The sequence below is a fragment of the Heterocephalus glaber genome, unplaced genomic scaffold, assembly GCF_053883595.1.
Source record: "Heterocephalus glaber isolate CG9 unplaced genomic scaffold, H.glaber_assembly_v1.0 deba00001472, whole genome shotgun sequence".
Lineage (NCBI taxonomy): Eukaryota > Metazoa > Chordata > Mammalia > Rodentia > Bathyergidae > Heterocephalus > Heterocephalus glaber.
Window position 1 is genome coordinate 64,896,180 of NW_028258315.1, and position 16,626 is coordinate 64,912,805.

General features: G+C 34.5%; 1 protein-coding gene across 13 annotated transcripts in view; it reads right to left on the minus strand.

The window, feature by feature from the left end:
- Positions 1-394: 394 nt before the first annotated feature.
- Positions 395-16,626, minus strand: part of Golga4 (golgin A4) — a 126,009-nt gene continuing 109,777 nt past the window's right edge. For 11 of the 13 annotated variants that reach the window (XM_087182078.1, XM_087182077.1, XM_087182076.1 and 8 more), the window contains 4 exons: positions 11,713-11,816; positions 8,765-8,851; positions 4,066-4,128; positions 395-1,095 (listed from right to left, as the gene is read on the minus strand). In XM_087182078.1, coding sequence (XP_087038204.1) covers positions 4,099-4,128; positions 8,765-8,851; positions 11,713-11,816 — 221 coding nt within the window. In that variant the 3' untranslated portion in view covers positions 395-1,095; positions 4,066-4,098. Of the gene's footprint in view, positions 1,096-4,065; positions 4,129-8,764; positions 8,852-9,484; positions 9,544-11,712; positions 11,817-16,626 lie in introns of all 13 variants that reach the window. The other 2 variants (XR_015439512.1, XM_087182070.1) reach the window with 2 other exon arrangements.

The window sequence follows — 16,626 nt, forward strand, 5'->3', positions numbered from 1 at the left end:
GCACATGAGGCTTTGCGGGGACATCTAGATATTAAGCTCTGTCACAAAATAAGACTGAGGATATATAGCTCAGTGCAAAAGTCCTGGGTTCAGTCCTCAATACTACTAAAACAAACAAATGAACTAAGAAACAACAAAAAGAAAGTATGTTTTCTCCAGTGAAAGGAGGTATATTCCCAAACTGCCAGAATCCTAAAATGGACACCATAGATTATTTCTTGTTTACACACTCTTTATAACTTGGTGATATTAGTTTTGAACACACACACAAAAATATTTCCAAATGCTTAGCATTTAGCTATCCTGACATTTCCTCTTTATATCCCTCCACATAGAACATGGAATTCTTAACAAATTTGAAACAGATTTCAATCTAGAAAAAAGCACAAAGAAATTTTATATAGTAAATAAACTTTATTCATCTGCTCCTCCGAGATGACATTGCCAACAGTCACACATTTGCATACAATAGTTTGTATTGACTATTTACAATTTACAGTAGTATTTTTTCCTCTGAAAAATATAAGTACAAAAGCTAAGTAAACAATGAGGTATTGCCATTTAGGATTTATCATATGTCATAGCTTAAAGAACTGGTCTTTAGCAAATATTCAACAAATCAATCTGGGTAATAGTCAATTAAATGCTGTAATTTATTAGAAAAATTCCACTAAGTTTCACCTCAAAATGTATTGCACAGATCTTTAGAAAAGAGAAAAAAGAACTCACCCAAAAAATAAATAAGGCAAGCAGTTCTTTAAAAAGAGTTCTTTCAACAAGAATGAAAGAAAGGAACATTAATTGAGCCCATGAATCAGGTTAAGTTATTCAAAATATCTTTCAAACAATATAAAATTCCAAGAGAAAACTGAAAAGAAAAAACTATCACTATTTCTCCACTGATGAAACAAATGTTTTAAAAGCAGTTTGTGATGTATCTATAGGCCAATGTCAGATTTTTCTTTGTCTCTGCCTACATGAAGGGCCCTAAATGATAGCTTCATTCTCAAAGAAGAGCAAACATAGACAGTTTTCCAAGCAGCAGGTGCCAATATCACTCTCCCCATTTCTTCAAGATGAAGATCGGAGCCATGACTGAAAAAGAAAAAGGAAGTGAGGACAAAGAAAGAAAATACAAAAATAAAAACCCAATCTTCTAAGATCAACTTTTTTTTGGTTGTTTTTTTTTTTTTTGGTATTGGGGATCTAACTTGGGTCCTTGCGCTTGTGCAGCAGGCAGTGAAACTCCTGAGCTAAATCCCCGGCCCTAAGATCAACTTTTTAGACTCTTTTTTCAAGTAAAAATAAAATTGCATTCTGTGGTCTGAAGACTGCAAGGAAGAAGTAGAACTACTGTATTCTAAATATTAAATCCTAGAGGAATCTTCTGGAAATTAAGGTTCTGGAATGATTCAAACTGACCAATAATCAGCAATCCTGGGAAAAAGCCTTTTTAAGGGAAATTTGGAGCTGCAACCTTTCACAAAGTACTGAACGCTAGACAGTCTTATAGAAATTCAGGGGTACCATCCTCATATTGAAGGCTCCCACAAAGACACAGCTATTCAGATTGGATTTGCAGGGGAGAAAGAGCTCATCCCATTTTCCCGAAGTGTGGATTTTTTTACATTATGGCAACTCTCCCAGCATGATATGTATGGCAGCAAAAGACGTTCAGCATTTAAGCATTCAGCATTTTGTCTATACTTTTAAGTGTAAAAAGCTAAGCTTCATCTAGAATTAATAAACTTAACTTTAAAAATAAAAATGCTATGAGAAACAAAGCCAAAAGAACTACCTAAGACACTGTCAGATTAAAATGCTAAAAGCTAGCAGTCTGATCAAGTATGAGGTTTAAAATGTCATAAAAACAGATTAAGTAACACAGACAAACTTTCCATAGATATTTAGTAGAAAGGGAGAAGTTTTAAAGTTTTCTCAATTTGTAAATGAACAATATGATTCACTACTCATGATACACTCCTAATAGTATTTTATTTATAAAACTAGCTCAAAAACAATGTTGGTCCTAACACTCTAAAGAAAATATTTTAAAAATCTGCTATATTTAATAATTCCTTTGTCAATTTTTATTTTTAAAACCCTAGTGTGAGTTACTGAGAAACAAAATTCATGAATTCTTCAACAATGTGGCACAATGTCTGCGTCATAAAAGGTGAAAAGATTGGTAAAACTCTTCTAGTTTAAGAGATTAGAAAAACATGACAACTAGATGCAATGTATAACCTTTGAGGATCCTAAATTTTAAAAAAAAGTATGAAAGGCATTAGTTAAAAAACTGGGAAAAAATTTAATATCATAAATTACATAATAGTATTTTTCTTTCTTTAAGGTACTGGGAATTGAACCCAAGGTTTAGTGCACGCTAGGCTAGTACTCAGTAACTGAGCCAAACCTCTAGCCCTTGGTATTATGTTAATATTAAATTTTCTGTGTGCGACAGTTATACTATAACTATGTAGAAAAATGCCCCTTTAAAGAAACATTTTAAAGTATTCGTTTATGTTTGGAACTGTCAAATGCTTGCAAGCACAATATTTGCAAGTAACTGTTAAAGGTTACAAAGGGGATAAATAAAGGGGTGTGTGTGTGTGTGTGTGTGTGTGTGTGTGTGAAAGATCAAGGAACAGAAAAATTAACAAAATATTAATAGTTGGTAGACCTAGTATAGGATACACAGGAATTCATGGTATGATTTTTTCAAATCTTATGTCTAAAATGTTTCAAACTAAAAGTTGAATAAACAATTAGCTAATGGAAATGTTATACAGAATACATTTCCAGTGATAAATGGTAATATTTAACTTCTATAATACAAGTAAGTGTAACACAGTATTTAAAATATTATATAAAAAAGAAAATATTAAGACAATGGATTAAATATGTGATTGTTTTAATTTTCATGTATTTATTATAAAAGTAACCCAACAGAAACATGTACCACACTGCCAGCCATTATAATGTAGACAACAGAAACAATAGTTCTAGATAAACCACATAGGCTTATTAAATGATATTAAAATCAGATCTGTAAGCATAGATGACTTTTAAAGCTAAAAGCTTAAAAGAAATGATGTATCTTAGCATTTTAAACTTTTTTTTTTCGGTACCGGGGATCGAACTCAAGACCTTGATTTAGCCACTGAGCTAAATCCTTGGCTTTAGCATTCTAAACTTTTATACCATTAGCTGAAAACTGGCTGAGTCAACAATCACAGTCTTCAATTATGAATAAGGCTACTGTGATTCAACTTGTGATTATTACAAACTATGAGGTAAAAAAACATCCTAAATGTTTAAAGAGGTACTAAATCAAGCTAATCACAAGAATAATATGTGGAGTTGAAGGGAAGGGCTTTAAATGATGAAGACAGTCAACTAAAACATTTTAAGATAGCTACATTTCACAAAACAGCCACATCAATTACAGGAAGCTAAGTATCCTCAGAACAAATGTGTTATATTGAATTGTATGATCCCAGCATGTAAAAAAATACTTATTTTTAATCAGCTTTACTAGTTTTCACTATTTTAGTCTTGACTTTAATTAAGCCCTATAGTATTTTAATTCTTGATTTTATGAATCACTTTAATCTACAAAATGATTTTTCATTTCTCTATCACAATTTTTATTTAATTTGTATACTGTACATTCAAAAATAATGAAATGATCAGCCAGTCCTCTGTGGATTTGTATATATTCAGTTTTTTTTTAAAAAAAGGTTTCCATAAAAGGATTTTTGATAATCCATTAAATTTTTACAATATTTATATACAAAATCTTCATTTGAAACTACTTACTGTACAAGAGAAATTAGAAGCATCTGATTGCATGATTTTAGCAATTAATGGAAATCTAAAGATCATTCTTGATGAGTATTAATGTATATATTATCAATCTACATAAAGCAACAGAAAATAACATTAACCCATAGCATAATCATACATTCATTAAACAAAAGCCAAAGAACTCCAGAGAATGGTTAGTATCATGCAATACATTTAGTTTTTGCACAAAAGACACAAAACATATTCTCCACTCACCACATGCTAACTAAACACAGACTGATGGTTTACTCAGAAGATACCACTGAGAGGTGAAGTAAACTACAAAGGCAGGAAGAAAAAAAGCTTGATGGGTTAGTTTTAAGACTTAATGTAACACATAGATTATGTGTGTATATGAAGTTTACTGGATTAAACAGGTTGTACTTCAAATTTTCTCAAATCTTTCCAAATCAAGGGTACTCAGGTAAAGTATAAAGAACATGTAATATCTGTCCCCGTTCCTAAGTAAACATAATACTGTATAGGTAAGTTTTTACTGGCAAGTTTCATTTAAAAAATTTAAACAACATAATGAAAGGTATACTTCACACTTGAAGTACATATTTAACTGTTAGATAAATTAGGGGGTGATTATTTGCATCATAAAAATATTTCTTTCATAATTCCATTAAAGTACACATAACCTCAGTTTACTCTCAAAAGGTTTTCAAAACACATCAATAAATTTAAAATGTAATGTGTTGAATTCTCATTCCTAAAATGTGTCAACTTCATCAATACTTGTTATTATTCTTTATCAACAATATCAAGAAAAGTTTCATAAATGACCCAACTGAAATGTCAATTTAAAGAAATTCTACCTCAAATACAGTTTTCACTGTAGCAAACTTTCTTAAAAAGACTCTGTGCCCTATTTTATGATTGTCATAACCCAAATTCATTAATTAGCTTCATGACTGGCTTTAAAATGGCAGCATCCAAAACAAACCTTTTTTATTAAGCTGAGTCTATTCCTCAATAACAAGACCAAACTCCGAAGTATCATTTTAATTATCTTACTCAACATGAAGTTAGTAAAAGCAGCAAAATCAAAAGACAAACTAGAAAATAATGTTCCGCAACACACACACAACACAACATGGTTAATTTAGGAAAATCGGCAGAAGTGTGCAAGACATATGTATGGATATGCCCTGCATCCATGCTTGTAAATTATAAAACTGAAAACCATCTAAGTGAATGGAACAAGGGGCAAATTTGTGAACTAAATTGTAAGACATCTATATAATCACTCAATTTATCATTAAAAGGAATGAAGCAGATCATTTTGCAATGAGGTAAAATATAATGATAGTAAATACTAAGTGCACACTCATTTTTATAAAGTAAAACACGTGATTAAGGAATAATCATAAGTATGTAATTATAATTAACAGAAATGACCTTGGCATGTGGAAATAGTCTGGAGGTTAAAGACCATGAAAGACTCTCTGTATGTAATGTTTCCGAATTACCTGCAACATCAGTAATCCCATAGTACCTTATTCTAACAATATTTGAGTTAAAACCATTTCACAGCCAGTTGTAGCAGCACATGCCTGTAATCCCAGCACTCAAGAGGCTGAGGCACGAGGATAGCAATGAGTTTGAGGCCAGATGGAATGAGACTCTGTCTCAAAAAACCAAAAAAGAAAAAAAAAAAAACCACCCCCAAACCAAAAATCTTTCATGATAATAAACATGCATTTTTATTTTTTACTATGCGTCATTATTACTTGAATATGTTTTCCAAATCCACCTTGCAGGCATCTTGCATGCAAAGGGAAAAGTAAATCTCATAATGGAATGGAAAACTTTTGTACTTAAAAATGTCCAAAAGTCCTGATCATATTTTAAATTCCAAAAAAAGAGAGAAAATTAAGACGTACAGTACAATACTAACCTAGGACAAGGACTAATCAAGAACTAGACACAGGGCTGGGGTTGTGCCTTAGTGGTACAGCACTTGCCTACCATGTGGGAGGCCATGGGCTCAATCTCAAGAACTATTAAACAAACAAGCAAGGAAGCAAGCAAACACACACAAGGTAAAACAGAAAGTCAACATATAAAAAAAAAATGACAATGGACTGGAGAATGAAAACATTTTTTATTAAAGAAGAAAATTTTTCTTGCAATGAAATCATCAAGAAAATTGACATGTAGGCTTATGACGTTAAGTTTTACTAGGACTCTAAAGCTGGGTGTGGTGGCGCTTGCCTATCTATAATCTCAGCATTCTGAGAGGTGAAGGCAGGAGGACCACAAATTCCAGCCCAGCCTGGGCAACTCTGTAACTGACAAGAACCTGTCTCAAAATTTAAAATGGGGACTGGAGATATAGCTCATTGTGAAGGCCCTAGGTTTAATCCCTAGTACCAGTAACAACAACAAAATGTTTTGCCAATACTCTAATAAAAAATATATATACATGTTAAATATATTTCCAGGGAAACTATGAAAAGGAAGTTGCTATACAACAAAGACATCTCTCAATTCCAAGAAATTACTTGTCATTGAATTACAATAAATTTTCTTAAAGGCAATGCAAAATAATCATGAGTCACTCTATCAGATAAGTACTAAGAATCTCCTTGAACTCATAAAAAGGTGACTCAATTTGATGAATTCATAAGTCATCCCATATTTTGAGATCTCTCCCACTTCATGTTCATCATAACCTATTAACCGAAGCATCTATTTTTATTTTTTAAATTATACTATTTAGGCATATCTTTATATATGAATATATATGAATTTATCCTCTAAAATAAAAGATTCCACAGGTCAACAACCATGTTTTCTGTATCTTCAATTTTTCTATATTCCCCTTAACAACTAGAAGAGTAATTTGATCATTAAGCAAAAGATAATGATGGATGAGGCTTTGTTTAAAGGAAGTAGAAAAGTGGGACACTCTTTTTGGGCAGGTTAACCTCTGATGAAAAATCATTTCAGGAAGGATCAGTCAGCCACGATTCCATCCCTATTTAGAATAGAGTCTAATGGTTTTTTTAAAATTTCCTGTTAGTTAAATTTAAAATGAAACTTTTTGTCTTTTAAGAGGTTTTTACATGGTTCACTATTTATATTTATCAATTTGATTAGTTTTTCATCAAAATAAACCAACCTAAGACAGCCTGTGTGCATGGAATGAAGAACAATGTTTCCTACTGCATTTGTAGAGCAATGATTTAGGATGAGTCTATCCTATAAAGTAAATTCTGATAAACTGTCATTGAACAGTAAGAGGAGAATTTGCTATACTTTAATATCAGGACAACAAAGAATAGAGAGGCCATAGGATAATAAGTAACTAAATAAAATCTCTTTCATATCATTTCTTTAAACCATAATGACAGAATCATGTCCCAAACAGCCTAAACTTCATTGGAGATTTTTATTTTCACAAAGACATAGCTATCTACTTAATGAAAGAAAATTTCTACTCTGAATGACTACATGCTTACACAATCAGATGCCTGCCATAATTTAAAACATTTTCTCTACTGATGAATGGCATGCATTATAGAGATACATGTGTTTATCAAAATATTTATAACCAGGCCAGGTATGATGGCGCATGCCTATAATTCCAACCACTCAGGAGGCTGAGGTAGAAAGAATGTAAGTTGGAGCCCAGCCTGACAACTTAGTGAGACCCTGTTTAAGATAAAAAATAAACAATGTGCTAGAGATGCAGCTCAATGGTAGAGTGCTTGGATAGCATGCAGTAGGACCTAGGTTCAATCTCCAGTACTATGCAACACAAAAACATACAAAGGATTACTGGGACAAATGCCAGGGATGCTAGGATCAACTTAGAGGAAGAAGAGATGGTCAGATTGTGCCTGGGGCACTGTGCTTCCTTGCAGACTGACCCCCTCCCTGCAAATGGTGAAATAAAGGAACTTCATAAATGGCTAAATGCTGGAGGTATTTAGCCAACAAGAGAAAAGTCTTCCAGCTAGGTTATCTCCAGATTTTGGTGGAGCTCTCTAGATCAGAACTCTACATGCCAGATTGAACAGGTGACCGCTAAAGAGTAGGATATTTGGGGTCAAGATAAGCAAGAATGTTTTTAGGAAACACTGACTGTCAAGATACAATGAGATGCTTTGGGATTTACTGTCTTAGTGCTTCTTGTTGGACTCAGGCATACATTAATCACCACTAAGGAGAAGGTATTTGCTTGCTTTAATGAGAACAGAGAAAAAAGTGGCACTGGGATTATGATACAAGTAAAAGAGATTAAGGGGAAGGTATGGAAGGCTCTGCAGGCCTCTATCAAGATGAGAAAGAAAGTAGAAAGACAGCAAGGGTCAGGACACAAACTTCACAAGGTTCACACTCTGCCTAGAGTGGTGCATATCTTACTGAATGACCAGCCCAGGGCAAAAGGAAGTTTGGCATGAGAAATTTTGCATAATTGATGAAGTATGTGTGTATTTCATTTCAATCACAGCTGATTTGATATAAAGTTTTTAAAAATAATTTAGTTGTTTTCTTACCTTTTCCCTATAAGATATCAAAAGCTAAAAAAATGTTTAAATTCTTTCACTCAGAATTAATGCATATGCAAATCAATTGAAATAGAATAAAACATCATGATAAACTTCGGTTTAAAAAATTATTATACCAGAACAAATGCCTTTTCCATCCTTTCCAAAAATAGCTCACATAAGTATCAATATCATATATGCTATCAAATAAGACTGTTCTCCTTGAAGGCATCCACTCACACTTGCCCTTAAACTTTCTTAATGTAACTACACTCTCACTTTTCAGGCTGTAGTATAATACAGATCTGAAAAATTTCAATTCGTTTTTATCAGCTCAAAGTCATTATAAATGAAACAATATAAATAGATGAGATAAATTCGTCTTCTATCTAGAGCACACTTATAAAGCTTACCATTAGCCGTGCATCTTCTCTTTCCAAAATTTTCTGAGTCTGATCATCAGGGAACTTTAGTACAGTGGTTATAACTTTTGCCATGGTCTGCAAGAAAAATGAGAGATGATCACTAATAAGCAATGAAACAGATGAAGTCTCAACCCATTCTGACATGTTCTGCTGGTGGGATTCTTTAGTGCTCTCAATGGAAGCCACGAACAAAGAAGTATGATGTGAAGGTATTAGTCAAGGAAATACTGTAACAGCCAAAACCAGAATTTCAATTTAAAAGGACTCCTCACAATGACTGGGTTTATATTATTTTAAGATGCATTTTCAATAGCATGAAGCTGTATAAAGATCTAATGCTCTTGGCCCTTTGTCCTATTAAGATAGAATTTCATTACTCAACATTTTAAAAGTCTTTTCATTTGCAGAAATCTAGAAGGTCAACGCCAAAATATATGCTCTAGATAGTCAGAATCAGATGCCCTCATCCCATTCAGCTTTAACTAAATCACATCATATATCTCATAAACACGGGCTACTGCATGAACATGAACATGCTTAGTAGGTATTTTTCAAGACATGCAGCACATTAGCCTAATAGAAATACAAATTACATTTTAAATAAACACAAGATGTTTTTTGGGGGGTAGAAAACATGATGAATCAAAACATTACACATGGTGGCTTGCAAAACAAGATCATAAATTGTGCAGATCTAAATAAATATACCGTAAGTCAGAGTGTCACCCATAAGCTCCTGGAAAATTCTCCTCAAAGGTTGAAACTCCCTATTTGTATCAAGATGAGATGTATTGAGGGAGACAGAGAGGAAAGAAGATACCACTTATGAAAAAAGTAGGACAACAAATTCAGTGCTTACATACAAAGTTAGGTGGCAATACTCTCCTGGGGACTCTTACAGTGGATGAGAGGGTAGCCCAGAAAAGTGATTCTAACACTTTGTTCATGGTTACACAGGCTGTGTAGGGGAGGGAGTGGGAGTGAGGTTCTGGGGAAAGTCATTAAGAAAACGGTAGCACAATATAATTAACCAAAGATTTGCAAACACATTAGAAAAAAAGTAGAATTATTTTCATGAAAGAAGGAAAACTTTAAAATATTCCTATTATGTACTAAGCCTAGGCAAGATACTTCATGTATTTCTACTAAAAGAAGAAATTCTACTCATTTCAGCTAATAGATAGGCTATTATTGTTCACCAAACAAACTCCACACATAGCTGGGTTTTAGTTTCAGCTCACTTCTTCCTTTTATTTTGCCCCTGTCATTTTGATGATTAAAAACAAAAATACCACTTAAAACAACTTAGTTCTTGAAGAATTCCTAAGGCATTTTATAAAGCATTCATTATTTATTATATTTATTGTATTAACTAAAATATAACAGAATCTTATGTACTAACCTGAAGTCTAAAAACCAAGCATATATGTGGCATAAAGTGGCAAGAAAAATAGTAGTAGTGAACAAACATCCCAGTATTCTCATTTGATTAACACTGAAGCAACTTCCTATATACTATAGGAGTAATAAAAATCTACAATTCAAGAATCCACAGTTGTAAGGTGTATTTCTCTAATTTCACTATCACATTAAGCTCACAGTACTAGAAAGTCCACTTATATTCACTATGAAACCACATATACATGTATAAACAAGCATGTTTACTAAAAAACGAAAGAAAAACTGGCTACTTGTCTTTTCACATTTCTAGACAACATTAAATGATAAACCCATCTCTAAATTCATCAGCTGATTAATAAGTAAAGCCTTAAAGCTTGTCAAAAACTATTTTAAGTCCAAACTCTGCCACACCTTGGGAAAGAAACCAGACTGTCTACTCTATATACCCTCAGACCCTACAAAACAAGGAAGAGGGGTCTCCTGCAAGGTTTTCCTTCAGGAGAGGCTTCTTCATTTAATTAAGTTTAGGATGAAAACACCTTTTACTGAAAAGGAAGACAGCCTAAATTTCAGTATCAGTAATAACATGGAGGGTCCAAACCATTAAAAAAAAGTTCAAACACTACCCCATTCTTAGCCAAGACAGAGACAATGTAAAACTTATGAAAGTAAAAAGTTGTAACAATGTCAAACACAGAAAGTGTTAAAATGAAAAATTTTGTTTAGGGAAAGGCTCATAAATTTCCCTTTAAAAATACAATTAAAAAATCTCTAAAAAGGCTCTTTTTAAAACACTGCAGAGGATACAAAAAAGCAAAACTTTACACTCAAGGACCTTACAATAAAAGTAACATTCTAGAAAACAAATTAACCAAGCATTATTACTTAACATTGTGTGCTAATTTTAAAATGATCAATATCATATCCCTCATGTACAGGAATGATTTTCTTACAGTAACTAAAGCAAAGTATTTCTAAATCTTCCTGAGAAGCTACAGCTAATTATCACCATTTCCAAAGCAAACCAAAGTATCCTAGAGTCTCCTTGAAATGAATTTTTCTAATTTTAAGATCTGAACTCAAGAAGAAAAGTAGCCAAATGCTTCAAAAAATTCTATTTTTGTTGTTACTAGAGCTTGAACTCAGGGCCTTTGCACTGAGCTAAATCCCCAGTCCCTTTTTATCTTGAGACAGGGTCTCACTATGTTGCTAAATTGCCCAGGCTGGGTTCAAACTTGTGATTCTCCTGCCTCAGCCTCCCAGAGTGCTGGGATTACAGTGCACCGCCACACCTGGCACACATGTTATTTTTAAATTAATGAAATTTTAATTTTTAGTATTTAACATTATCCAACAGCATTTTTAAAATTAACCTTTTATAAATGTAACAAATACAACCAAGATGTTCCAATTCCTATTGCCTATTACTAGCATGTATGATCGAATAAACATATGGTACCAATATGTATATTACAAGTGGGACATATTTCCTTTTAAGTTGTGCCTTATACTAAATCATCAAGCATGATTTATACCTTAGTCTCACGACCCATCATATACTCAAAGAGCACTTTTCGTAAATATTCAAACACGGTTGGTTCTCCCAAGAGTGAGACATCAGTACGGTACAAATTGCCACCTGTCAAATAAAAGACAGATCAAATTGTAAAATCATAACTACATAATCTAATTACTGCTTACTCAGAAAATAAACACATTAAAACAATGAAACAAAGACAAGCATTGACTTTATATTAACTGCATTGTATACAAACATACACACTAGACATTCATACTGCTATATTAGAAGAAAAACAAGAATTATAACAATTTCTCACATTTTTCTCCTCCTCTTCCTTCTGGCAGAAAAGTTTTAAAAGATTATATAGGTAGTACAAAGATTCCTTAGCATTGCTATTTCTCTTCTAAATATTATATGGTTGGCTTCAGATATCCACAATGACTAAAATTACTGTTTTTATTTTATTAAGGATTTAGTACCTCAAAATATTGTTCTAGTTTTTCTAGTATTTCAATCTAAAAATACTTATTTTAAATCAAGTTTTCAAAACACTTTGGTGTTTTTTTAATTTGTTTTTCTTTTTTTTTTTTTTGGTACTGGGGATCGAACTCAGGTCCTTGTGCTTGCGGGGCAGGCAGCAGCAGCACCATGAACTAAATTCCCGGCCCTCGAAACTATTTGAAATACAAGATAGATAAAATAACCCAAAAGTGCATAAGACATTAAAGCCATTATAATGACTTTAAAATACTTGCTGACATCTTAAAAAGACTTGTAAAAAGTAATAGTTCATATTATTAATGAAGTTCCATTTCAACCCAAAAGTGAAGCATAAATATAGTTCAGATATATAATAAGGGACACATTGACAAACATTAATCTGAATAAATTCATCTATGCACTAGCTAGAGTCTGTACTTGAATCTACTTCTAGTAGTATGGTACAACAGGTCATCTGACAAGCCCTCTGCTACCAAGAAACAACTAGATACTAGTTGATACCAAGATACTAGCAGATACCAAGAAACTAGATACTACATAAAAGTGATCTATGCTCACAAGAAGATGGGAGGTGGAGGACCAGAGGAAACAAAACCATGCAAGTTAAGAGCAAGGCAGACAGAAATCTGGGAGGTGTCTGGAGTTTTTATAAGAAAACAGAGACTAGGGGGGTTCAACATGGCTTAACAGAGGCGGAGCCACATTGGAACCACTCAGAGAAAATCAATTAAAAACACAGGTAATTGGAAGAAAGGGAGGGACATACATCCTGATGACAAAATCAATCTGAAATAAGAGGCTCAGGGATCAAACAAAACATAGGCATAGGACTTTATAAAGTGATTATCCAGCCCACAGGGCTGCCTGTCGGTTTCCTGCCTGCATTCAGAGCAGGAATCACCATACCTGGGGAGCCTCCTCCCCCCAAAATGATAGACTTTAATTCTGTGGCAAACTCAATCAACACAAGATAGATTTGGGATATAAGGTCCCTTGCCTTTTCTGCGTTCCTGCAAACTGAGGATGCTGCAGCCTGGCAACAAATTTCACTGGCACAGCAGTATTTTTGTTGTTGTTTTTTGTGTACCACAGTAGTTAACTGAAAGCTCTATCCAAGGTTAGGGACCTCAGTGGCAGTGGTGAGAGTAGTGAGTTAGTGAATGCAACAACATGACCCCTCCTGCCCAGCAACTACTGGGTGCAAGAGAGGGGCGAGGGTCACAGATCACAGAAGTGGGATTCAAGCATCCTTGGCAGGTGGATCAACAAGTGGGAAGTGAAACCAGCATTTCCCCCACCCAGTGACCAGCATTGTAAGAGGAAGCTACGAAGTGAAACAGAGGCGGCTGTGCAAGGTCCAGGAGGGGCCAACTGTACACCAGACTGGGAGAAGCCTAGGCCTGGCTCTGTCTGAGGGCGCCACAACAACTGGAAGTGTGATGCAGGGACAAACGGGGTAAGGTGAAGTGGGTAGGTTGCCAAGGGATATCCAGAAAGCTGTCGGCAGAAGACTGGCTCCAGCCTCCCCACATCCAGAGGCCAAGATGAGCCCTGTACCCAACACTAATCCCACTGCAGACTTGGTGGGGTTACCCAGCACAGAACTGGGCTCTAAATTGTGGGGACCAAAGGGATTTTATTGGTTTTTTTGCTTTTATCTTTTTCTCTTTGTTTGCTTCATTTTTATCTGTGGGGCTGTTTATTTAGATTTACACTTTTATTGTTTCTTTAGTTTTGCCCATTCAGTTTCTCCTTAACTGTCTCTCTTGATTTTTTTTTTTTTTTTTTTTTTTTTGGTACCGGGATCAAACTTGGGACCTTGCACTTGCAAAGCAGGCGGCGGCACCACTGAGCTAAATCCTGGGCCCTCTCTTGATTTTTTGATATTTGCATGTGAGTGAACATTGCCTCTAGTCTTTCTGGTTCACTTCTATATTCTTTTGCTTTCTCCTTCATTCTTTCTCTCCTGTCCTCTTCTCCAGTTTCACAAAGCTGTAGTGATCACCCTTTGTCCTTCAGCCTCACTTTTTCTCTTCAGTTATCTCTGTTTTGTCCCTTGCCCTCTTAAATTTCCTCCGTACAGGGTAAAATCACTGCATATGAGTTCCTGGTTTACATTGGATTTTGTTATAAAACTATAGAAATGGCTCCTATGGTTGGTTAAAAGTACCAAACTAATAGTTACCACAGTTTGACAGTTTCTAGCCTGTGTTTGATGCTACTGTCATGGCTAATTATACTACTTTATCCAGGATGCCATACCTGTTGTAATTTGTTGTTCTCCCTTGTATGACAACACTGTGATTGTCTGGGGTTATAATCATCACCATACGCTAGTACCAAATGACTGGGTACTGAGTCAAATAGACAGCAACTTCTCATCCCTAATAAATTGGGAAAGTAGGATCTTAGGACAGACACAAAGACCAAAAACCAGCTACACCTAGAAGACATCTCTGAGGAATAGACATTTCTTAGGGAAGCCTCCATACTAATGATAAAGCTACCTTCCATAAGAAACTTCAAAGCAACGACAAAAAAAACTAAAATAAATTTTTTTAAAAATAGAAAATGACAAGGTACAGAAGAAAATGCAACCCCAGACCTCCAGCCCACCCAGGACAAACCCAGGGGACAATGACATAGAGGAAATCAGAAGCCACCCACCAGAATTTTCTGAAATGATAGCAACAGAAATAAACAGATGAAGGTGGCCATAAAGAAAATGAAATCAGAAATAACTCAGGTTAAAAGAAAAGAGATGATGATCGTAATGAAAAACTTGCTCAGTGAATCTAGAGTAGACATGAATAAAAACATAAAGGAGCTTAGGAAAACGATGGAAACCATGAATGCCCAATAGGAAACAAATGGAATCCATGAAACAGATTCAAACAGATAACCAGGAGATTAAAAATGGCACTGAAAGTTTACAAAACCAGATGAAAAAAAATGAGAACAGACTATCAGACCTAGAAGAAAGGCCTGCAGTTAGCGAACATGAAAAGAAAGATCTCTTAAAAATAGCAACGGACCATGAAAGTCAAAAATCAATCCAACAGCTCCAAGACAATGCAAAGAAGAGTGAGACTGATCAGAGTAAATGAAAAAGCAGGAGCCAGTACAAATGACATAAAAAATCTATTCACAGAAGTAATGGCAGAAAACCTCCCAAGCATGGAAAAAGAATTTGATATGCAAATAAACAAGGCATATAAAATTCCAATTAGCTATTACCAAAACAAATCTACACCAAGGTATACAATGATCAAGATTCCAGAAATTCAGCAAAAGAATAGAATATTAAATGCTCTTCAAGAAAAGAAATGACTTATAAAAAGAAACCCCATCAGAATCACAGCAGACTTCTCAACATAAACCCTTCTGTTAGTTACTTTTCTGCAATTGCTGAGACAAAATACCCAACACCCAAAGTTAGAGGGGAAAGGATTTATTTAGCTGACAGTTCATAGAGGTTTCAGTCCATAATCAGCTGGCTCCAAGGCAAGGATGGCAAACAGGCAATGCAGAGGAGAAACAACATGGCATGCACAAGGTAGCAAAGGTAACAAGAAAGAGACTTTAACAATGTCTTTCTGTCTCTTTTATCTTATTCAGACTACTTGGGACAGTGTCAAATTAATCATTCATGTGCAGTAGTTTAGTAATCACACATCCTTAACCCCAGCATCACATGTTTCAGATTCAACTACCTCTGAAAAAGAAAGTCCCACCTTATCCACATGAGGCTTTAGGGGGATATCTAGACCCAAACCATAACAACCTTTAAGTCAAGGAAAGCTTACAGTGGAGTATTTCAAGTTCTGAAAGAAAACAACTTCCAACCCAGATTGATGTACCCTGCAAAACTATCTTGCAGAATCAAAAGAGAAATAAAATACTTCCATGACAAATAACAACTGAAGAAACTCATGACCACCAAATGAGCTCTACAAAATGTTCTGAAGAATATTTTGGAAAAGAGATAATGAAGACCACAATTCCAACAACACCAATAGAAAGAAGCCACCAGGCAAGGCAAGCAATTAACTAGAGGAGAAATATAGGGAATCAACAAGAAAATGTTATGACAAAGACAAGCCAATATATATCAGTTATAACCAACAATGTAAAGGGTCTCAATTCATCAATCAAAAGAAACAGACTGGCATAATAGATCAAGAAACAAGATCCAACAATTTGCTACATACAGAAAACACATTTAACTCAAAAAGAAATTCATACACTGAAAGTCATAAAGGATTGAAAACAATACTACATGCAACAGGAACCTGGAAAAAAGCAGGGGTAGCTATCCTTTTGGAGACGAAATGAACTTTAAGCCAAGACTTAAAAAGTCTTGATCAAAAGAGACAAAGAAGGTCACTACATACTTGTTAAGGGAAAACTCCAAGAAGAGATAACA